The following is a 17,772-nucleotide window of genomic DNA, read 5'->3' as shown; positions in this document are numbered from 1 at the left end:
ACATATGAAATTGAATCATCATCTCGCGCTATATAATTATGTATTGTAGAAAGTGTATGAAAAACATCAGTTTGATTATTTAATATTGGTATCGAATATAAATGATATAAGGTATAGATTTCGGGATCGACTAGTGGAATTTCTAGGACGAATACAATTTTTGAATCGAGTTGATATGCTTTGAAGTTTTATTATATCAATATACTCGGATATATTTGATGTATAAATGGGCAATGGTAATACATTATTTTGTAATAATTGTGAGATGGTTTTCAATGAATCTAGTAAATCATTGGGTGAAATAATTGAACTGTGTAAAATTTGCAACGAAGAAAAAGTGATGGCATTCAAAATGTCATTAAGATAATTTTCTAAAAATATGTAGCTTTTCATTAATAATTCACACAAATTTAAGCTTTGTAATTGTGCACGGTAAAATGATATGTCGTTAGCTATGTCTATAAGAGTGGTTTCGATATCGTTTAGGTCTTTGTTAAAAGTTTCTTCGTCTATTTGTAATTTTTGGATAGTAGTGTTAAAAGATTTTATGACAGAATTTGTAACAGAGATCTGGTTCTTTAGAGATCAGAGAGTGTTTTTATTTGATTTTTATCTGTAGTGATCCTATTTATACATTGATTAAAATATTCACCGTCTGATGGGTCTAAATTTCCACTAATAGATTTTCATAAGGTTCCAACACCATTGGTCAATCCTCGTTTTTGGCGTGGATTATAGGCTCGTGTGTCGGCAATTACTTCTCTATATTTTAAATTTACATAATTTGAAATTTGTCTTATCAAACTAATATGTGTTTGTACTTCGGATTAAAATGCAAGTTTTCTTGGTGTATCGGCATTAGTAAATCTATCTAGCAAGTTTTTTAAAATTCTGTCGTTGTTGGATATGGCAGTTTTTATAGGACGCAATTCCTTGTAAACAAATAATGTCCATTTATCGTTAGATATTCGAATGGTCCCTTCTTCGTGATAGAAGATTCCGACTGTATTATTAGTGGGAGAGAGGTGAAATTGGGAGCAGGCGACTGAAAATAGTCCATAGAATCTGTAAAGAAGAAATTTATTCAAAGTATGGTTTTAACCTGTCAAAATTTACTTTAGAAATTTGATTTGTTGGGGAATTAAGGATAATGGCAGAATTTGTAAATATTACTTGGATTTAAAAAGGTCCATTAAATAAATTTTTCGTGCAGGTCCTCAAGTTTATTCTGCCAAAAAAGGTAACGATATTCTTGTGAGATTTATCTAACAGTTCTGCGTTTGACGTTTCTATTTTGGAGTAATCGATAATGGATTTTGTTTTATATAATTCGAGAAATTTTTCGAATCCTTTGGACATTTTTTCTATTCTTTCTACTGTGTCCTCTTTTTCTTCTTCTGTCTTGATTTCATCTCTGTTAGATGCGTGCAGGGCAAGTTTTGATTGAAAATCTGCACAGTCCTTAACATGGTTTATTTTTATTCTTAAGAGTGCATCTGCGTTTCTGTTGATTTTTCCTGAACGTTGCTCTATTTTGTAGTTATATTCTTCAAGTTTTAGGCGCCAGCGTGCTAGGCGGCTTCCTGGGTCTTTGATTGAAAATAGCCATAAAAGAGGTCGATTATCAGTGATAAGAGTAAACTTGCGACCGAAAAGACAAGGTCTGAAATGTTTTACTGCACATACTATAGCTAGTAATTCTCTCTCTATTGTGGAATATTTGGTTTCTGCACTGCATAATGTTCGTGAGGCATAAGCGATTGGCAGATCTTTTCCTAATGGGCCTTGTGACAAAACAGCTCCAATTGCGAAAGCACTAGCGTCAGTAGTGAGTAAAAAGGTTTCTTCAAAATTTGGATATATGAGAATTGGGTCTCTCATTAGAATATTTTTGAGATCGTTGAATGCTTCCTTACATTCGGCATTAAAAACAAAAGACACATCTTTTTGAAGTAATTTAGTCAGTGGTTTGGAAATTTTGGCAAAATTCGAGGTAAATCTACGGTAGTGACCTACTAGGCCTAAAAATGATTTTATTTCTTTAGTTGTCTTGGGTTCTGAGAAACCTTTTATGCATGATACCTTTGCAGGATTTGTTTTTACTATAGGTTCAGTTACGAGGTGTCCTAAGTATGCGACTTCTTTTCTTAAGAATTCACTGCTATCTTAAGACCATAAATACTTCTGTTAGTCGTGACATATGCTTGTGAATGGTGGCTGAATAGATGATTATGTCGTCCATATATACTAAACATCTCTCGTTTTAAATTCCTAAGAGGATGTTATCCATTACTCGTTGAAATAATCCGAAAGGCATACGAATAAATTCGTAATGTCCGTTGTTAACTGAAAATGCTGTTTTTTGGATATCTTTTGGATCGATTTCAATTTGGTGGAATCCAGACGCCAAATCTAATGTTGTAAAGTACTGACATTTTTCAAGTTGGTCCAACAATTCTGAAATTTGTGGAAGTGGATAACGATCTTCTATTGTAACTTCATTAAGTTTACGATAGTCAATAACGACTCTCCATTTCTGTTTGCCAGATGTGTCAAGTTTTTTGGGTACCACCCACACTGGGCTTGACAGGGCGATATGCTATGCCGAATTATTCCTTGCTCTAGCATTTTGTTGGTTTGTGTTTTTACGTCTTCTTTATAAACCTGTGGATATCTGTAAGATTTCGTGTATATAGGTTTCGCGTTGTTCGTTTTGATTGCGTGCTTAATTTCATTTGTGAATGATAGCTTGTCACCTTCTACGTAAAATATATCTGAAAATTCCCTACAAATGTTTAAAATTTGTTCCCTTTCTTCTGAGTTTAAGTGGTTAATTCTCAGTTGTTCTTTAATTATTTGTTCTCTGTCTATAATTGGATGTTCGCAGTGATGTTGCATGGACTAATGCGTGAGCAATTCGAACTTTTTCGATTTCTTGGGATGACAGTATTGCGTCTGTATTGGATAGGTTGCATTTTAATTTGAATATTTGTTCTGTTCGGCTATCAATCGAAATTTGGTTTACTTTTTCTTTTATTCTTTTTTTCTCTGGTCTTGGGATGTGTTTTTGTTGATCATGAGTATTTTCGTGAAGAGAGCTGCTATTTTGTTGAGCTTTAATGTTTGTGTTTGATTTCGGATATGTTTTAAAATTATTTGGCGGTAATATTTGTGTAGAAAATGTCACCGGAATATTTTCTGTGGGTTTATCTGTGTCTTGTCCAACTTTATGCAGGGTAAAAGTTTTAAAGTTTGTATGAAGTTTTCTGGTTTTAAGGTCTATTATACATTCGTAATGGTCTAGGAAATCTAGGCCTATTATGCCGTCAAAGTCAATATCTAGATTAAAAATGAAAACTTTGTGAGGGTTGTCATTCGTAAAGGGAATAAAAGCAGATTCTGTAATTAAGAGTTTTTGGTCGGTTATGCCTTGAATGGTAATATTTTCTGGGGATCGGTTATGATAATTTCGTGCAGTATTCTCTTTGAAAACTGTAATTCCTGCACCGGTGTGAATTAGAAGTTTAAAAGTATTCGTAGCGTCATTGATATAATATAAGTTTTTAGAACTCATTGTGTGAAAGGGGCTTACTTTCACACAATGAGTTACTAATTTCTGTTCGGGAAAATTCACATTTGTATCGAAATTGTCCAAATTGAGGGCTTGGATTTGTTGTTGTACGTTCATAATATCGGTTGAAAGATTCGTATGTACTGGAGGATGGTACTGATTGGGTAGCGAAAGAAAATTCTGATAATTTTCTATATCAGGTGTATCATTGATATAGTCAGAATAATCTTCATAAGGTTCTACGAGATCATCAGGGTATTCATTAAAGACATGGGCTCTTTGCTGAAAGTTTTTGAAATTTGGATTTCTCTGAATAACAGAGGGGCGATTCTGCGGTTGATTTTGAGAAGGGAAGTTCGATCTCTGTGGGTTTAAATTTTGTTGATTGGAAGAGTATTGATTTTGATTAATTGGGTAATTTTGTGGTCTACCATTATATTGATTGGGAGGGTATTGGTTTTGGTTATTTTGGTAGTTTTGTGGTCTACCGTTATATTGATTTTGGTAAGAAGGAAAACGTGATGAGCGACATTCGCTACTTAAATGGCTAATACGACCACAACTTGTGCATTTGGACAAATGAGATGAGGTTCTTCTCATCGGTTGGGAAGGTTTTGGATTATTTTGGCTATATTTATTTAATTTTTGTGATTCGAAATAAGATAACTGAAGTTCACGTCGGATACGGTTACTGGTTTAATAAGATCTTTAGGGTTACTTACCCTAATTATTTGTCCTAAGCGGGGTTCTAGTCCCGTTAAAAGAGTATTTAAAGCCATAGAGTCAATTAACGTGCATTGGGCGGTCTTTTGGTCTTGTGTTAGGCCTGATTTTTGGATTGAGGCGTGCATGTTTGCATTTAGAACTTGTAGTCTATTGAAAATGGTTAAGGGTGATTCATTTGATAACTGTCGAAGTCTTTGTAGGTCATGAATTAAAGAAGTGAGATCTCTACTATCTCCAAAATAAAGGTTTAATAAATTTTTGATGTCTGTATATGAAGTTGGTTTTCTAGAGTTTATTAGTTGAGCTGCTTTGCCTCTTAGTTTATTTTTAATGTGAATCGTTAATAACATACGTTGGTCTCCCAAAGACATTTTAATCGCGCAATCACATGCGTCTAAGAATGTGGGAAGACAGATTGAGTCTCCTTCAAACTCAGGAATTACGGAAAATATTTCTAAAAGTTTGTAGGGTTCAATTTCAACTTGGGTTTGTAAACGTGTTTCAGGCATTTTGATAATAATATGTCAGTGGAAGTATACAAACAAAATATATGAAAACTAAATATGGTTAAATAAAATGAAATATAGTAAAATCAAGTAAAATATGGTAAAATCAAGTAAAATGTGGTAAAATAAAGTAAAATGTAGTAAAATATCGGTGAAAATATAATATGAAATCAATGAAATGCGTAAATAAAGATAATAAAATAATAAAAGTATGTAATAAAAAAAATATTTCCTTATTAGATAATCAACTTGGCTTGACTTTCTGTATAGTCAAGATTATAAATTGAAAATATTATGATTTATGTACGGTACATTTTATGCACGGTATGCAAATAAATATATATATATATATATATATATATATATATATATATATATATATACCCGGTATTTAGGCGTTCGACGCCCTTCCGGTAGGGATCTATGGAGGAGTATCACCTAGCCGCAAGCCCTTATCTCTTGCCGTACTGCTCCACCATAGGCCGATCAGATACCAGCATATTCTAGACTAAGCCGCAGATTCATTTTAGAATTTTAAACTGCTGCGTTAGCCTTTTTGTTTTCTGTACACCGAGCTGGGGATTGAACTGATATCTCTTGCATTGAAGCGAAGGAGAAGCCAGCCGCCCAGCCCGCTTGGTTAATCCGATCGACCGAAACAACGATGCCTTCTTGTTTTCTAACGGGATCTGCTACCAGGGGCTTCAGCAGGTGTTCCTTCCGTAGTATCCAGTTGAATGAGGACGGCTCTAGTTTTTTTTTTTTCGTTGAGGGATAGGGATCCGCCGTTGCTAGTGAGTTTCCTTGTTCTAACAACGTTATGTTAATAAAAGTATGTAATAAAAAAATATTTCCTTATTAGATAATCAACTTGGCTTGACTTTCTGTATAGTCAAGATTATAAATTGAAAATATTATGATTTATGTACAGTAAATTTTATGCACGGTATGCAAATATTAAAATAGTAAAAACGAGATGATTCAATAACTTACATTAACCGAAACAACGATGACTTCTTGTTTTCTAACGGGATCTGCTACCAGGGGCTTCACCAGGTGTTCCTTCCGTAGTATCCAGTTGAATGAGGACGGCTCTAGTTTCTTTTCCGTTGAGGGATAGGGATCCGCCGTTGCTAGTGAGTTTCCTTGTTCTAACAACGTTAACCGTATCCTACTGACTGCGCCAATGTTAAATCACTAACTTCTTAGATGACTTTTTTAAAAAGATTTATTTCACAATTAAAAGTTACACTTTGTTCTACGATAAAATGAAGCAAATACAATTATAATACAAATATGCTATTAGCAAGAAACTTAAATGACAAGTGAACAATAATGTTAAAGTCCTAAATTTATAATCTTCCTACAAAATGTGGTGTCGGCCTTTCCAACGAAAGGCCAGCTTTGGTCAGAGTTTGATGTCCGTGCATGGTCAGCTATCTCGATGGGAACGCTTGCTGAAAGGATGATGAAATAGGAACTGATATTGCGAAACCAAAGTGTCGGTAACCCTTGAGTGGTTCAAGGTGACTATTTTCACATATAACACATATATATATATATATATATATATATATATTTTTCAAATTATTTTTTCGACCGTACTGTTTTAAATATTGATTTAGAGTATCAGCAATCGGTCAGGAAATAAAACTCTATTTGTTCAGTCTCTCAATATTTCGTCACGATTTTGTGACTTCTTCAGGAGAAAACTGTAAATTTATTAGAATAATTAATGATTATATGTAAACAAAATGAATATTTTAATACTTACAACTATAAGAATGAAAATTTAAATTTTTCTGGCATATCTAAATAAATGACATATTTTTGTTTGATTTTATTAAGGAGTTATGGTAACCGCAATATGTTATAGAGTGAATTCCCGTATTTTAACCTACTCGCTGAAAATTGTACAACGGGAATTCACTCTATAACATATTGCGGTTACCATAACTCCTTAATAAAATCAAACAAAAATATGTCATTTATTTAGATATGCCAGAAAAATTTAAATTTTCATTCTTATAGTTGTAAGTATTAAAATATTCATTTTGTTTACATATAATCATTAATTATTCTAATAAATTTACAGTTTTCTCCTGAAGAAGTCACAAAATCGTGACGAAATATTGAGAGACTGAACAAATAGAGTTTTATTTCCTGACCGATTGCTGATACTCTAAATCAATATATATATATATATATATATATATATATATATATATATATATATATATATATATATATATATATATATTAGTTTTGATATTTCCGCGGGAGCTGTATGTTATATCAATGGTATTCCGGGTTTGACTCCGCGTTAAATGTTGTTGGTTTTGATAAAAACCATTTTGACGACGTTTCGGCAAGATCTCACTTGCCATTTTCAAGTCTCTCTGGATGGTCTGCTTCTTGTCGATGTTCGAGTGGAAGTGGAAGATATATATATATATATATATATATATATATATATATATATATATATATATATATATATATTATATGTTTGGATACATTTCCGCGGTCAGGTAAATAAAAACTATTTTTCGGGATGAGAATTTGAAACTCGAAGTTTTGGCACTCATTTTGGGGCCATTATCAAGAGGTTCCGTTTAAGTTCGGAGTCTCAATCTGCCTACTTGCTTCACTCGTGACGTACTACTACTTACCATATGTAGCCTTACTACTGCTACTAACCATATGTAGCCTTTTATACTCGGAGTATGTGCAGGAACGGTATGTGCGAAAACGGTCTGAGCGGGATGAGTTGGGGCGGGGGTCACTGAAGCAGCGATCGCCATGTTGCAAGCAGTCGTTTAGCGTCATCGCGAGTGTTTAAGCTATTAGGCCGTTTTTCACTTTCGATGGCTTCACGAATGATTCTCGATTTTAAGGAGCGGATGCGGGCGATAAATTTTGCTTTTTCGAAATCTATTTTTTAGCCTGTCTGAATATGATGTTTGGCTAGGGCTGAAGTAGTATCGGAATGTTTTACAGATATAGAATGTTCGTAAATACGGTTATGGATTTGTCGATTTATCTGTCCTATATATGTACATGGGCAACTGGAAAAAGGTAGGGTTAAGAGTTCTACTGATCTTGTCAGTGACACCTTTAATAAAAGGTAGAAAGGTTTTGGGTTGATCAGGCGGCAAGATTTTTTTTTTGGATGAAATGAAGTTTAGATGTTTTTGAATGCTCCTATTGATTTGGGTTTTATGGTAGCCGTTTTGTAAGAGTGTTTGCCTTATTGAATTGATTTTGGATGATCTGTGATTGATGTCGCTAAGTCTTATGGAACGGGAAACAAGAGTGTTGAGTCACATCATCACACCTCTCAACTGAATTGAGTTGAGAGGTGTAATGATGTGACTGGGCCTTGAGGTAAGGGTTTGTATGGATGGGTTTCCGGTACACGGAATAGAAAAAAACTGTGAGGTGGTTGTTTTTGAATACGAACGTCAAGAAATGACAAAGGCGCTTAAGAGTCAACTTCAATCGTGAATTGAAGACTGGGATGTATTCTATTCAAGTGGGAGAGGAAAAGATCTAATATGTCTTTACCAATCGTCGAGCTTGTTAACCACTACCTTGACCATAGACAAAGTGCATGTTTGGTAATTCCGAATTTAAAAAATTTTCAACTATTTTCGGTGAAAGAAAAATTACTTAATTACTAACATTAATGTTGATTAACAACGTAACAGTGTAACAAACTAAAGTTTATTAATAAAAAAAAAACGCTAATTTGACATTTCGTATACAATTTGCGTATATATTATCCAAATGGTCAAAAACCGACAATTTGAAGCTCTGAAAATATAACTGATTTCTGGATCTTGAGTCAATAAGAACTTTCGATTAGTATGACCAAAGCTACCTCTCTGCATAGTTTCATTTAATTTAAACAATAATTAAAACCACTTTTACATAAGAAAAGTGCCGGTGTTCTTTATAAAAATACAAACTTGACGTGTATAATAATGGACTATAGGTAACGATACTTACTTTAGTTATAAAATGAGAATAGGGTAAAAACACCTGTAAACCACAATGGGACAATACAAGGCCTACTACCAGCTTATGCTGCCAAGTAATTGTTGTGTTGTATTCGGGGGCATCTTTCGTTCCTTTTAATTGATATAAACAATTATTGCTTGGTGACGAATCCAAATTTTTGTTAGTAAAAAGTGACGTAATCTTTTTTGGCCATGTTTCTTCGCAAAATAAGGGCATTGTTGCTAAACAAACATATGGAAACATACCTTAAAATAAAAAGCTAAAATAAAATGAACAATCGGCTCTGTGACATATACAAAATAAGTCTTTCAGAAAAACTTTCTGTAACTTATATTTATACTTAAATTGTCAGAGTAAAAACTTTTTAGTAATAATTTTAAGTAAATAGACGATCAAGTTTTTAATTTTTTCATTTGTATAAAAAATTTGTCAAAATCCAAATATTATTAATTTTGTTTAGGAAAGTTACTTTATTTTTATGAATGTCGAAAACAAATATTAGTATAAGGTAATTTTAACTAAAAACAACAATCAAAAATATGCAATTACATACAATTATATTTAAAAATTGTTGTTTTCTTTGAATATATCCTCAATTTTCACCCTGGTGAGATTAAAACTCTAGTTCTTAATAATACGATATTTCCTTGATAAGTCTCGTGATATAACATGAAAATATCGTATTATTGATATTTCCAGACTATACATTTTCTAATTAAATAAATCTCAAAAATAAAACAGTAGCTCATAACTAACCAAAATATTGTTTTAAATACTTTTTTTTGGTTTTAAAAAATGTCTTAAAAATTTTGGTTATCCCTGATCAAAATAGTGAATTTTTATTTAAAATAAACGTATTTTCAACTGAAACTTTGGAGAGTTGCCATTAAAGATAGTAAATATCAAACAATCGCTTTGATTCGTGATATTTATTATCCACTACACTTTAGTTCTACACGAAACGTAGGTATTTCACAAAGATTGTCTTTCGTATAGTGTGTTAATCTAATTCACAAATTAGTCAGGTTTTTAGGTATTGTATATAGTATACATTAAATAGTAAGCACATTAGAAAATTATTATGAATATTACTTCGGACGGGAACAATTCCCCTCTGTAAAGGATCCCCCAGATAGAGATGTCAGAGAATAACATGGATACAAGTAACAAAGTTTATAATTTAAATAATAAATATAATTCCACAGACATTGGACCATATACTATGTTATTATAGAACCTTGTATTTAAATAGTCGATTATCATCTGTCAAAGTTGGTCATTATTTATTTAAAAACTCAATATTCGAAAAAGACATTATCGATATTGAGTTAGTTCGTAGAAACAAAGTAAAAATTATATTTAAAAATTATAGTATTGCAAATTCCATTATAGGACTTTTTTAATCATAAAAAAGCTATTATTAGAAAAGTGGACACCTTTTTGGACGAAAAATACGTATTAGAAAATATTAAAAGCGACAAAAAAGTTGTTGAGGTTAAAAGAATGAAACGTAAAATTATTGATTTAATTCATGAGGTACAGTTTATACCAAGACAAATGGTCGTTTTAATATTTATAGGAAATAACTTGCCACAAATTGTTAAGATAAATTTAGTAAGATTTATTGTTAAACCTTACATTTACCCAGTCGTACAGTGTTTTAAGTGTCTCCGATATGGTCATACAGCTAAATATTGCAAAAGCACATTAATTAAATGGAAAAGAATGGTGACAAATCAATGATGATAAAGAAGATGCCGAATGCATTTATAACGATTATTGTATATATTTTGAAAAACATGACCATAAATCATATCACAAGAATGTTCAAAATATTAGGAACAAATTAAGATTAAAAAGATTAAGTCTGAACAAAATGGATCTTTCATGGAAACCGAAGTTTTAATAAAAAATCCGTCTTACTTCAAAATTGTTACAAATAATAAATTCGAAATTTTTAATAACCCCCAAAATTTTCCTGAATTAAATGGTAATACCAACCCTAACGACTATTCTAACACAAGTAGTAAAAACTGGGTACCACGTCCTTCTGCCCAACAACCTAAAAAACGAAAAGCAGTCTCTCACGTTTCCATGAATAAATCCTTCCTTTCAAAATAAAAAATAAAAATTCAAATCCTATTATTCCTAATCCCCACAGGGAATCTTTTCAATCAAATAAAGAAAAATTAAAAATACAAATTTTACAAAAACTCCCAGAGATTTTTGAAAATCTGTTTAAAAAAGTTCAACTGGTTTTCTACTGCTTTGCTTCCTTTTTGGCGACAATAGATATAGTTTTGAAGATTTGTGTCCGACGATGCTGAACCGAATCAGAACCCAACACGGCAGATGCGGTTACATGATGCACAAATGGGGTAAACGACCATCCCCACTCTGTGACTGCGGACAACCGCAAACCATGAATACACAAGGTATGATATTGCGCATGACATTTGACAGCTGGCCCAGGAGTGTGACGTAGTTAAGATCGCCTGAACCACCTTGAACCCATTACTACAGCTTAACGTACACATTAATTTTGAAATTATGGTTAAAAAGTGATCTAATTTTTTTTTAAATGTTTTGTTTTGGTTATAATTGAATAAAAAATATATTTTCAGTAGCGTAAAACCTTTACTTCTCCTAGAGATTCAGGCGAAATATTTATTTTTGTTTTCATACATATACTAATAATATAAGTACTCTTTTTGTATGCAAATCCCTTGAAATTTAAAAATTTTCTGCAGAGGAAATACTGTGAATAGGTAAATAGTAGTAGATTTGCTTATTCTCATTTAGTGTCACTCACTTTCAAGCAGTTTTACTGAAATAAAAACAAAATAGAGTACAATAGAGAAAAATCAGTTTTACAATTCATTATGGTATTTTAGATGAGTTATAATGAAATTTAGTAAAATAAAAAATATACACATTACTATAACCTACCGATTATTATATGCAAAATTTACATATCAAACAATATAATAATATGAAAATAAGACACAAATTAGTTCAAACGCAAAACACAATAAATATCGACTTCAGACGACTTTACACCGACAAGACAGAAAGCTTGTATAAAAACAAAAGTTCAACAATAATATCGGTTATCAATGGTGACTATTGCAAATTGCAAGTTATGAGACAATAAATATATTTTAAAGTAACTCAATACTGACTGAGTCATCTATTTTATAATAGAAAAATAATTTAGATATATGCTTACATATGTGTCTTTATACAAATGGTGTTTAGTTACTATTTATTTATACTGTATAGTATTTTTTTGTAAAACTGAAAGTTTTTATTTGCCATTGTATATCTGGTTTTGTACCTTTTTCAAAGTATGCTGTGCAATTGCTTGTTGCAATAGTGACAATGAAGATCAAATCTTTAGGTTTCATACATTTCCTAAAGATAGTGTGACCAGAAAACTGTGAATTAAATCTTGTTGTAGATAGGATAATTTTAATTGTAATACTGCAAGCATTTGTTCTACACATTTTAAAACTGAAGATTACCAAAGAAATCTACAACAGGAACTTTTATATTACGTTCCTAAAAAGGGTCTAAAACTGAAACCTGAGGCAGTACCTAGTCTTTATTTGCCTAAATCAACATCGGCTACCCTTTTAACCAACCAAAAGAAACGCGTACAAGGAGGCGAACACAGAGAGACAAAAAGTATGTTGAGCAGCTTCTTACTACTTCTAGGTCAACGACGTAAGTCTAAATCTTTATTTTTATTAATTATTAGTCATGAAACCTTAAATGGTTTGTTCATATCGATTTGTTAAGTAAGAAACTAGCCTCAGCTTGCTATGCAATTTGCAATAAGAACTGTTTCGGAGGAAATCAATTTAGCATCTTCCAAAATAACATATTTTTCTTTGTTAAATCATGTTATCATTATTAAAATATACAATATTATCATTAATATAAACAATACCAACAAGATAATTTTATGTGTGAATATTACAAAAGATGTCATTTTAAATGTTGTGCAATATTGTGTGCCCTCACTACACTCATATTCGATGGCCAGCTAGCTCATTCGATATAAATAAAGTTGACTTTGTCATTATTTATTTTGATTTTGTGTTTAGTTCAGTAGGTATATATACCTACAAATTTTGTGTACCTCCATTACCACTTTTCTGTATCTTTTTAAACATCTGAAATATCGAACTCTGGAGTATAAGTTAATTAACCTGTACCTACGTGTAATAAAAGAGAACTAAAACTTTTATTATAAAGGATATCTATGTTTTATAAAGGATAAATATTATAATAACATAATTTTATCATCTCTTTATAATTACTATAATTAAATTAGCCAAATTATATAAAAAACGTAAAATTAAAAGTCTTTCCTATACAACTACATTCAAATGTTGCGGAAATAAGCGTTCTTGTCTACGTCATGCGCGAAAGCGAACCGATTTTGGAACATTATATATCATACCTTGTGTATTCATTGTAAAATTAACGGAAACCACCTGTCATATTACAGAACAGACAGTGTCCCACAAGATCCTATCAAGGCAGGTCAGAGGATTTCCTAATGGCGACTCCAGAGTCGATAGAATATATAAATCAGTTAAATGTTCGTTTGTAAACATATATGTAATGTTTTATACAAAATATATGTAAATTTAAATGCAAATGTGTCAAGTGCCATACGATAAATAAATAAAAGTGTATAATAAAATTGACATGGACATACACATATTTTTAAAAACAAGCCAAACGCATCTCCCAACCAGAGGAAAAGTGGCAAACAAGGTCTTTATTAAATATTTAAAGTTATTTTATTATAACCATGTGGCCGGCATTTTTGACAAGAAATTGTTAATTTAGTCATGTGTTGTTTCAACTGTCACCTATCGAAACAGCACCTGTCTTAATCACTTCTTCTTTTTGTTGGCATAGAACAATAACATTATTAGACTTTTTTAATTGTCACACAAGATTAAATTAAAAATTCAGTCACTCCTCTATATAAACATATCATGCTTAATAAATTATTTGGTTTGTAATTAGTCTTGGGTACAGTAGTCAACACCACGGTGAGATGTATGTATTATATACCTTATGTCGAAGAAACAAGTGTATCAATGATGTTAATAGATATAAAATAAATTAAAAGTTCATATTGTTCTCAAAAAAGGGGAATAACACATCCGTGTAGTTGTTAGTATATCACAATTATATCATTGTTGTCTTTTTACATTATTGATGTTAGTGGTATAAACATAATATGTCCAAAAAGGGTTAGACATTTACTCTTTTTCTTTCTCAAAACTCAATTTTTGACAAAATAGTCTGATTGAAAAATATAGAATTATAAAAGATATGTAATAAAAAAAACATGGTTTGTACATGAAGTTAAGTTTTAAAATGTTTTAATTAAAATTATTAACAATTGCCTTGTGGATTAAATTGAATTTAATACACATGAGTTGCAGGCAATAAACTGAGAAAATAACAACAGTACGTTACATTGAAAGTGTGGAGGGACAGTATCATAAAAATCTAATATAAGAAGGTGGTACTTTTTTATTTTTAGTAAATTTTTGTTGTAAAACATAAGTATAGATGGAACTTAAGTTATCAACACCTTTTTTGTGGTTCAGTGAATTAGAACAATTATTATTAATATAACACATCTCTAAGATTTTACGATGAGCTTTTTTTTCAGCTCTATCTAGAATTATAGCCTCATCATATAGGACACGATGGTCATTCTCGTTGACATGAATGCTCAAACTAGTTGCTAGGGGTTTATGTTTAGTCACTTTCGTGAAGAGCTAGGCGCTTACTAAGTCGTTGACTTATATGGCCTATGTATATTTTGCCATATTCACAGGGTATACCATAGATTACGTTACAGTTCTTCTCTAGTGGAACTGGATCTTTTAGTCTAGAATAGAACAAATTGAGTTTTTTGTTGTTATAATTGGCTATTTTTATGTTAAATTGACTAAATAAGCATACTTCAACTGCACGGTGCTGTCAGACCGATCATGACCAGACATATTGTCGCGAGTTAGTAGTTTTTCTGTACCAGTCTAAACAGATGGTGTTATCTTCCGTTCTAACAACTTTTGTAGTCAAAGTTGAAACACGCTTTTTGAAGTTCCTTACAAATTTTTAGAGATTTAAACAGTATTAAATACAATTCCGTAGTAGTATTAAGAGAAATTAGACGTACCTTCGGTACCTACAGCAATAATCAAGACTCCAGTAAACCGCCCATTGTTTGAATTTAATACAATTAATATTGTGCTTTAAATTGTGAAATTTGTGGCATTCTAACAGCAATATCGTTTATTGAACCACCTACCATATGAGTGTTAATAGCGGGGGGAGACCCTCTGACACCAAAAAAACCCACAAAATCAGCTATGTCTGGAAATATATTCGATAATCAAAGTGATGCCGAAATGGATCTTTCTGTAAGTACTCCAATTCCAATCAATTTGATGAATAATCCAAATACAACCAATCTGAATAAGACACAACAAAAAGTAACAAAACAGGTAAGGCAAGCATTTTTATTTAGTAGTAATGATCTAGGCACATATCATGTATATATCGAGAATAGCTCTACTAAGTTTAAAGGTAAACTAAATCCTTTAAAGATTGGTGAAATTATTTTGTCTACCTTTCCTGAAGCAGACAATATGATTTCAAGTATAGACGCCATTGGCCGAAATAGAATCAGAGTCAAATGCAAAGATTATAAAACTGCTAATAACCTCATTAAAAACAAAACTCTAGAAATATTTCGTTTAAATAATTTAGATCTGTATATTCCAAATTTATTTTACACAGACAAGGAGTTTTTAGGGATATAGATACAGATTTATCGGAAGAGTATATTAAAAATAGAATTAAACAGTATGATAGTCATTGCATATTTGAAATTGCAAACGTTAAGAGAATTACGAGTAAAGTAGAAAAAATTGTTAATGAGGAAAAAATTGTCGAATATGTCCCTATTAAGTCTTGTATTGTGACCTTTAAATCGCAAACTTTACCTAAATATATAGTCATCAATAAGGTTATTAAAAAAGTTGAAATATATAAACAGAAAGTTTTGTTATGTTTTAACTGTCTTAGATACGGCCACTTAGGAAATCAATGTAGGAGTCAGCCTACAGATGTAACAGATGCCAAGAAACTCATAATTCAAAGAATTGTACAAAAGTTGACTTCACACAAGTATGTTTCAGTTGTAAGGGGAATCATTTGACCACAAATTTAAGCGCATGCCCAGAATTTACACGACAAAAGTTAATAAAAGAGACGATGGGTTTAACAAACATTAATTTTTACGATGCAAATAAACAAGTGCCTAAGAATTCATATGCTAGTATTCTTAGGACCAATACAGCCAACAATGATACAAATTTTTCACAAAATTCACAACCTTCTACTTCCTCCCAGGGAGATAATTTTGCTAAATATATATTTAATCCTCACACAAACACCAGTAGGCCGAATAAAAGGCAGAAACCAAATAATTCAGACCCAACTGATATAGCTAGAAAAGAAATAGTATCTACAGTTTCCATTCCAAAACATCCTGAGGGAATAGATAAAAGTCAATTTTACCAAAAAAAACTTAATTGCAGATTCACGGTCAGAAGAGTTAAATTCTTCTGTAATAAATGTCATTTTAGATTCGGTTTCTTACAATTGTTAATTCAATTAAACAAAATAATAATTTTAATATTTCAAAAGCTGATGTATTTCAGATAATTAGTAACCATTTTAACAAAAATCTAGCATCAAATTCGCAGACTTAAATAAAATAAACATATTACAGTGGAACTGTCGTTCAGCAGTTGCTTATAAAGAGAATTTAGAATATTTACTTCATCAGAACGACATCACTATAGCTCTGTTATCTGAAACCTGGTTCAAACCGGGAAAATATTATAATTTTATTGTGTTCGAGATGACCGCCCTGATGGATATAGCGGTTGTGCAATCCTTTTGAAATCCAATATAATAATATATGAAGAAATAAATTTTCAAAATACGTATTCGTTTACATATAAGTGTATTTCAATAAAAATTTCACATTTCAAGAAACCTTTACATATAATTTCTCTATATAATGAACCCAGGAACAAAGTTTTAATTCAACAATGGATCAATTTTTTAGAAAATATACCAAAACCATTTATAATTGGAGGCAATTTTAAAGCACAGAATTTGGCATGGGGCTGCGAAGTTGATGATAGATTAGGTAAAGATCTTCTAGATGCTATAGAATACTGTAATTTAGAATATTTAAACGACGGGTCCCCCACTCTTGCTATTTCCAATAAACCTTCTGCTGTAGACTTAACCATTTGTTCCCGAAATATTGCCTCTCATTTTCATTGGAATACTCTACAAGAACCTTATGGATCTAATCATGAGCCAATTATTTTTTCATCACAAAGTTTCTCCGCAGCAGAAGCCACATCTAGTAGAAAACATAGAATATGGAACCTTAGCAGAGCCAATTGGATTATATATACCAGTACTTTGAGAACAATGAAAATACCATTAATCTACGAAGAATTGTTGACAAATATAAACCAGGCAGCCAAAGTCGCTATCCCAAAGTATTCTTCCATTAAAGAAAAAAACAAAGGTCATATTCCGAAACCATGGTGGAACAATCATTGTCAGTTAGCAGCTGAAAATAGAAAACATGCGTTTATAAATTATAAACAGAATTCAACGCTCCAAAACCTAATGGAGTATAAACGACTAGATGCTATTGCAAAGAAAATCTTCAAATAGAAGAAAAAGAAGAATTGAATTGATTTTTGCGAAAGCCTTAACTCAAGAACATCAATAAAAGATGTCTGGCGATAAGTTAATTGTTTTAAAAACCGCAAACAAGCCAACAAAGTACCTATTGATCCAGAAGATACATGG

General features: G+C 31.5%; 1 protein-coding gene across 2 annotated transcripts in view; it reads right to left on the bottom strand.

Moving 5' to 3' along the window:
• Positions 1-17,772, bottom strand: part of GC (gamma-glutamyl carboxylase) — a 996,199-nt gene that overhangs the window by 271,099 nt on the left and 707,328 nt on the right. For both annotated transcript variants that reach the window (XM_072545537.1, XM_072545538.1), the window contains one exon: positions 8,815-9,071. In XM_072545537.1, the coding sequence (XP_072401638.1) occupies positions 8,815-9,071 (257 nt within the window). The remainder of the gene's footprint in view (positions 1-8,814; positions 9,072-17,772) is intronic.

This window comes from Diabrotica undecimpunctata, chromosome 1, assembly GCF_040954645.1.
Source record: "Diabrotica undecimpunctata isolate CICGRU chromosome 1, icDiaUnde3, whole genome shotgun sequence".
Taxonomy (NCBI): domain Eukaryota; kingdom Metazoa; phylum Arthropoda; class Insecta; order Coleoptera; family Chrysomelidae; genus Diabrotica; species Diabrotica undecimpunctata.
The sequence above is the reverse complement of the archived record's forward strand: the minus strand, read 5'-3'. Positions and strand labels throughout refer to the sequence as shown.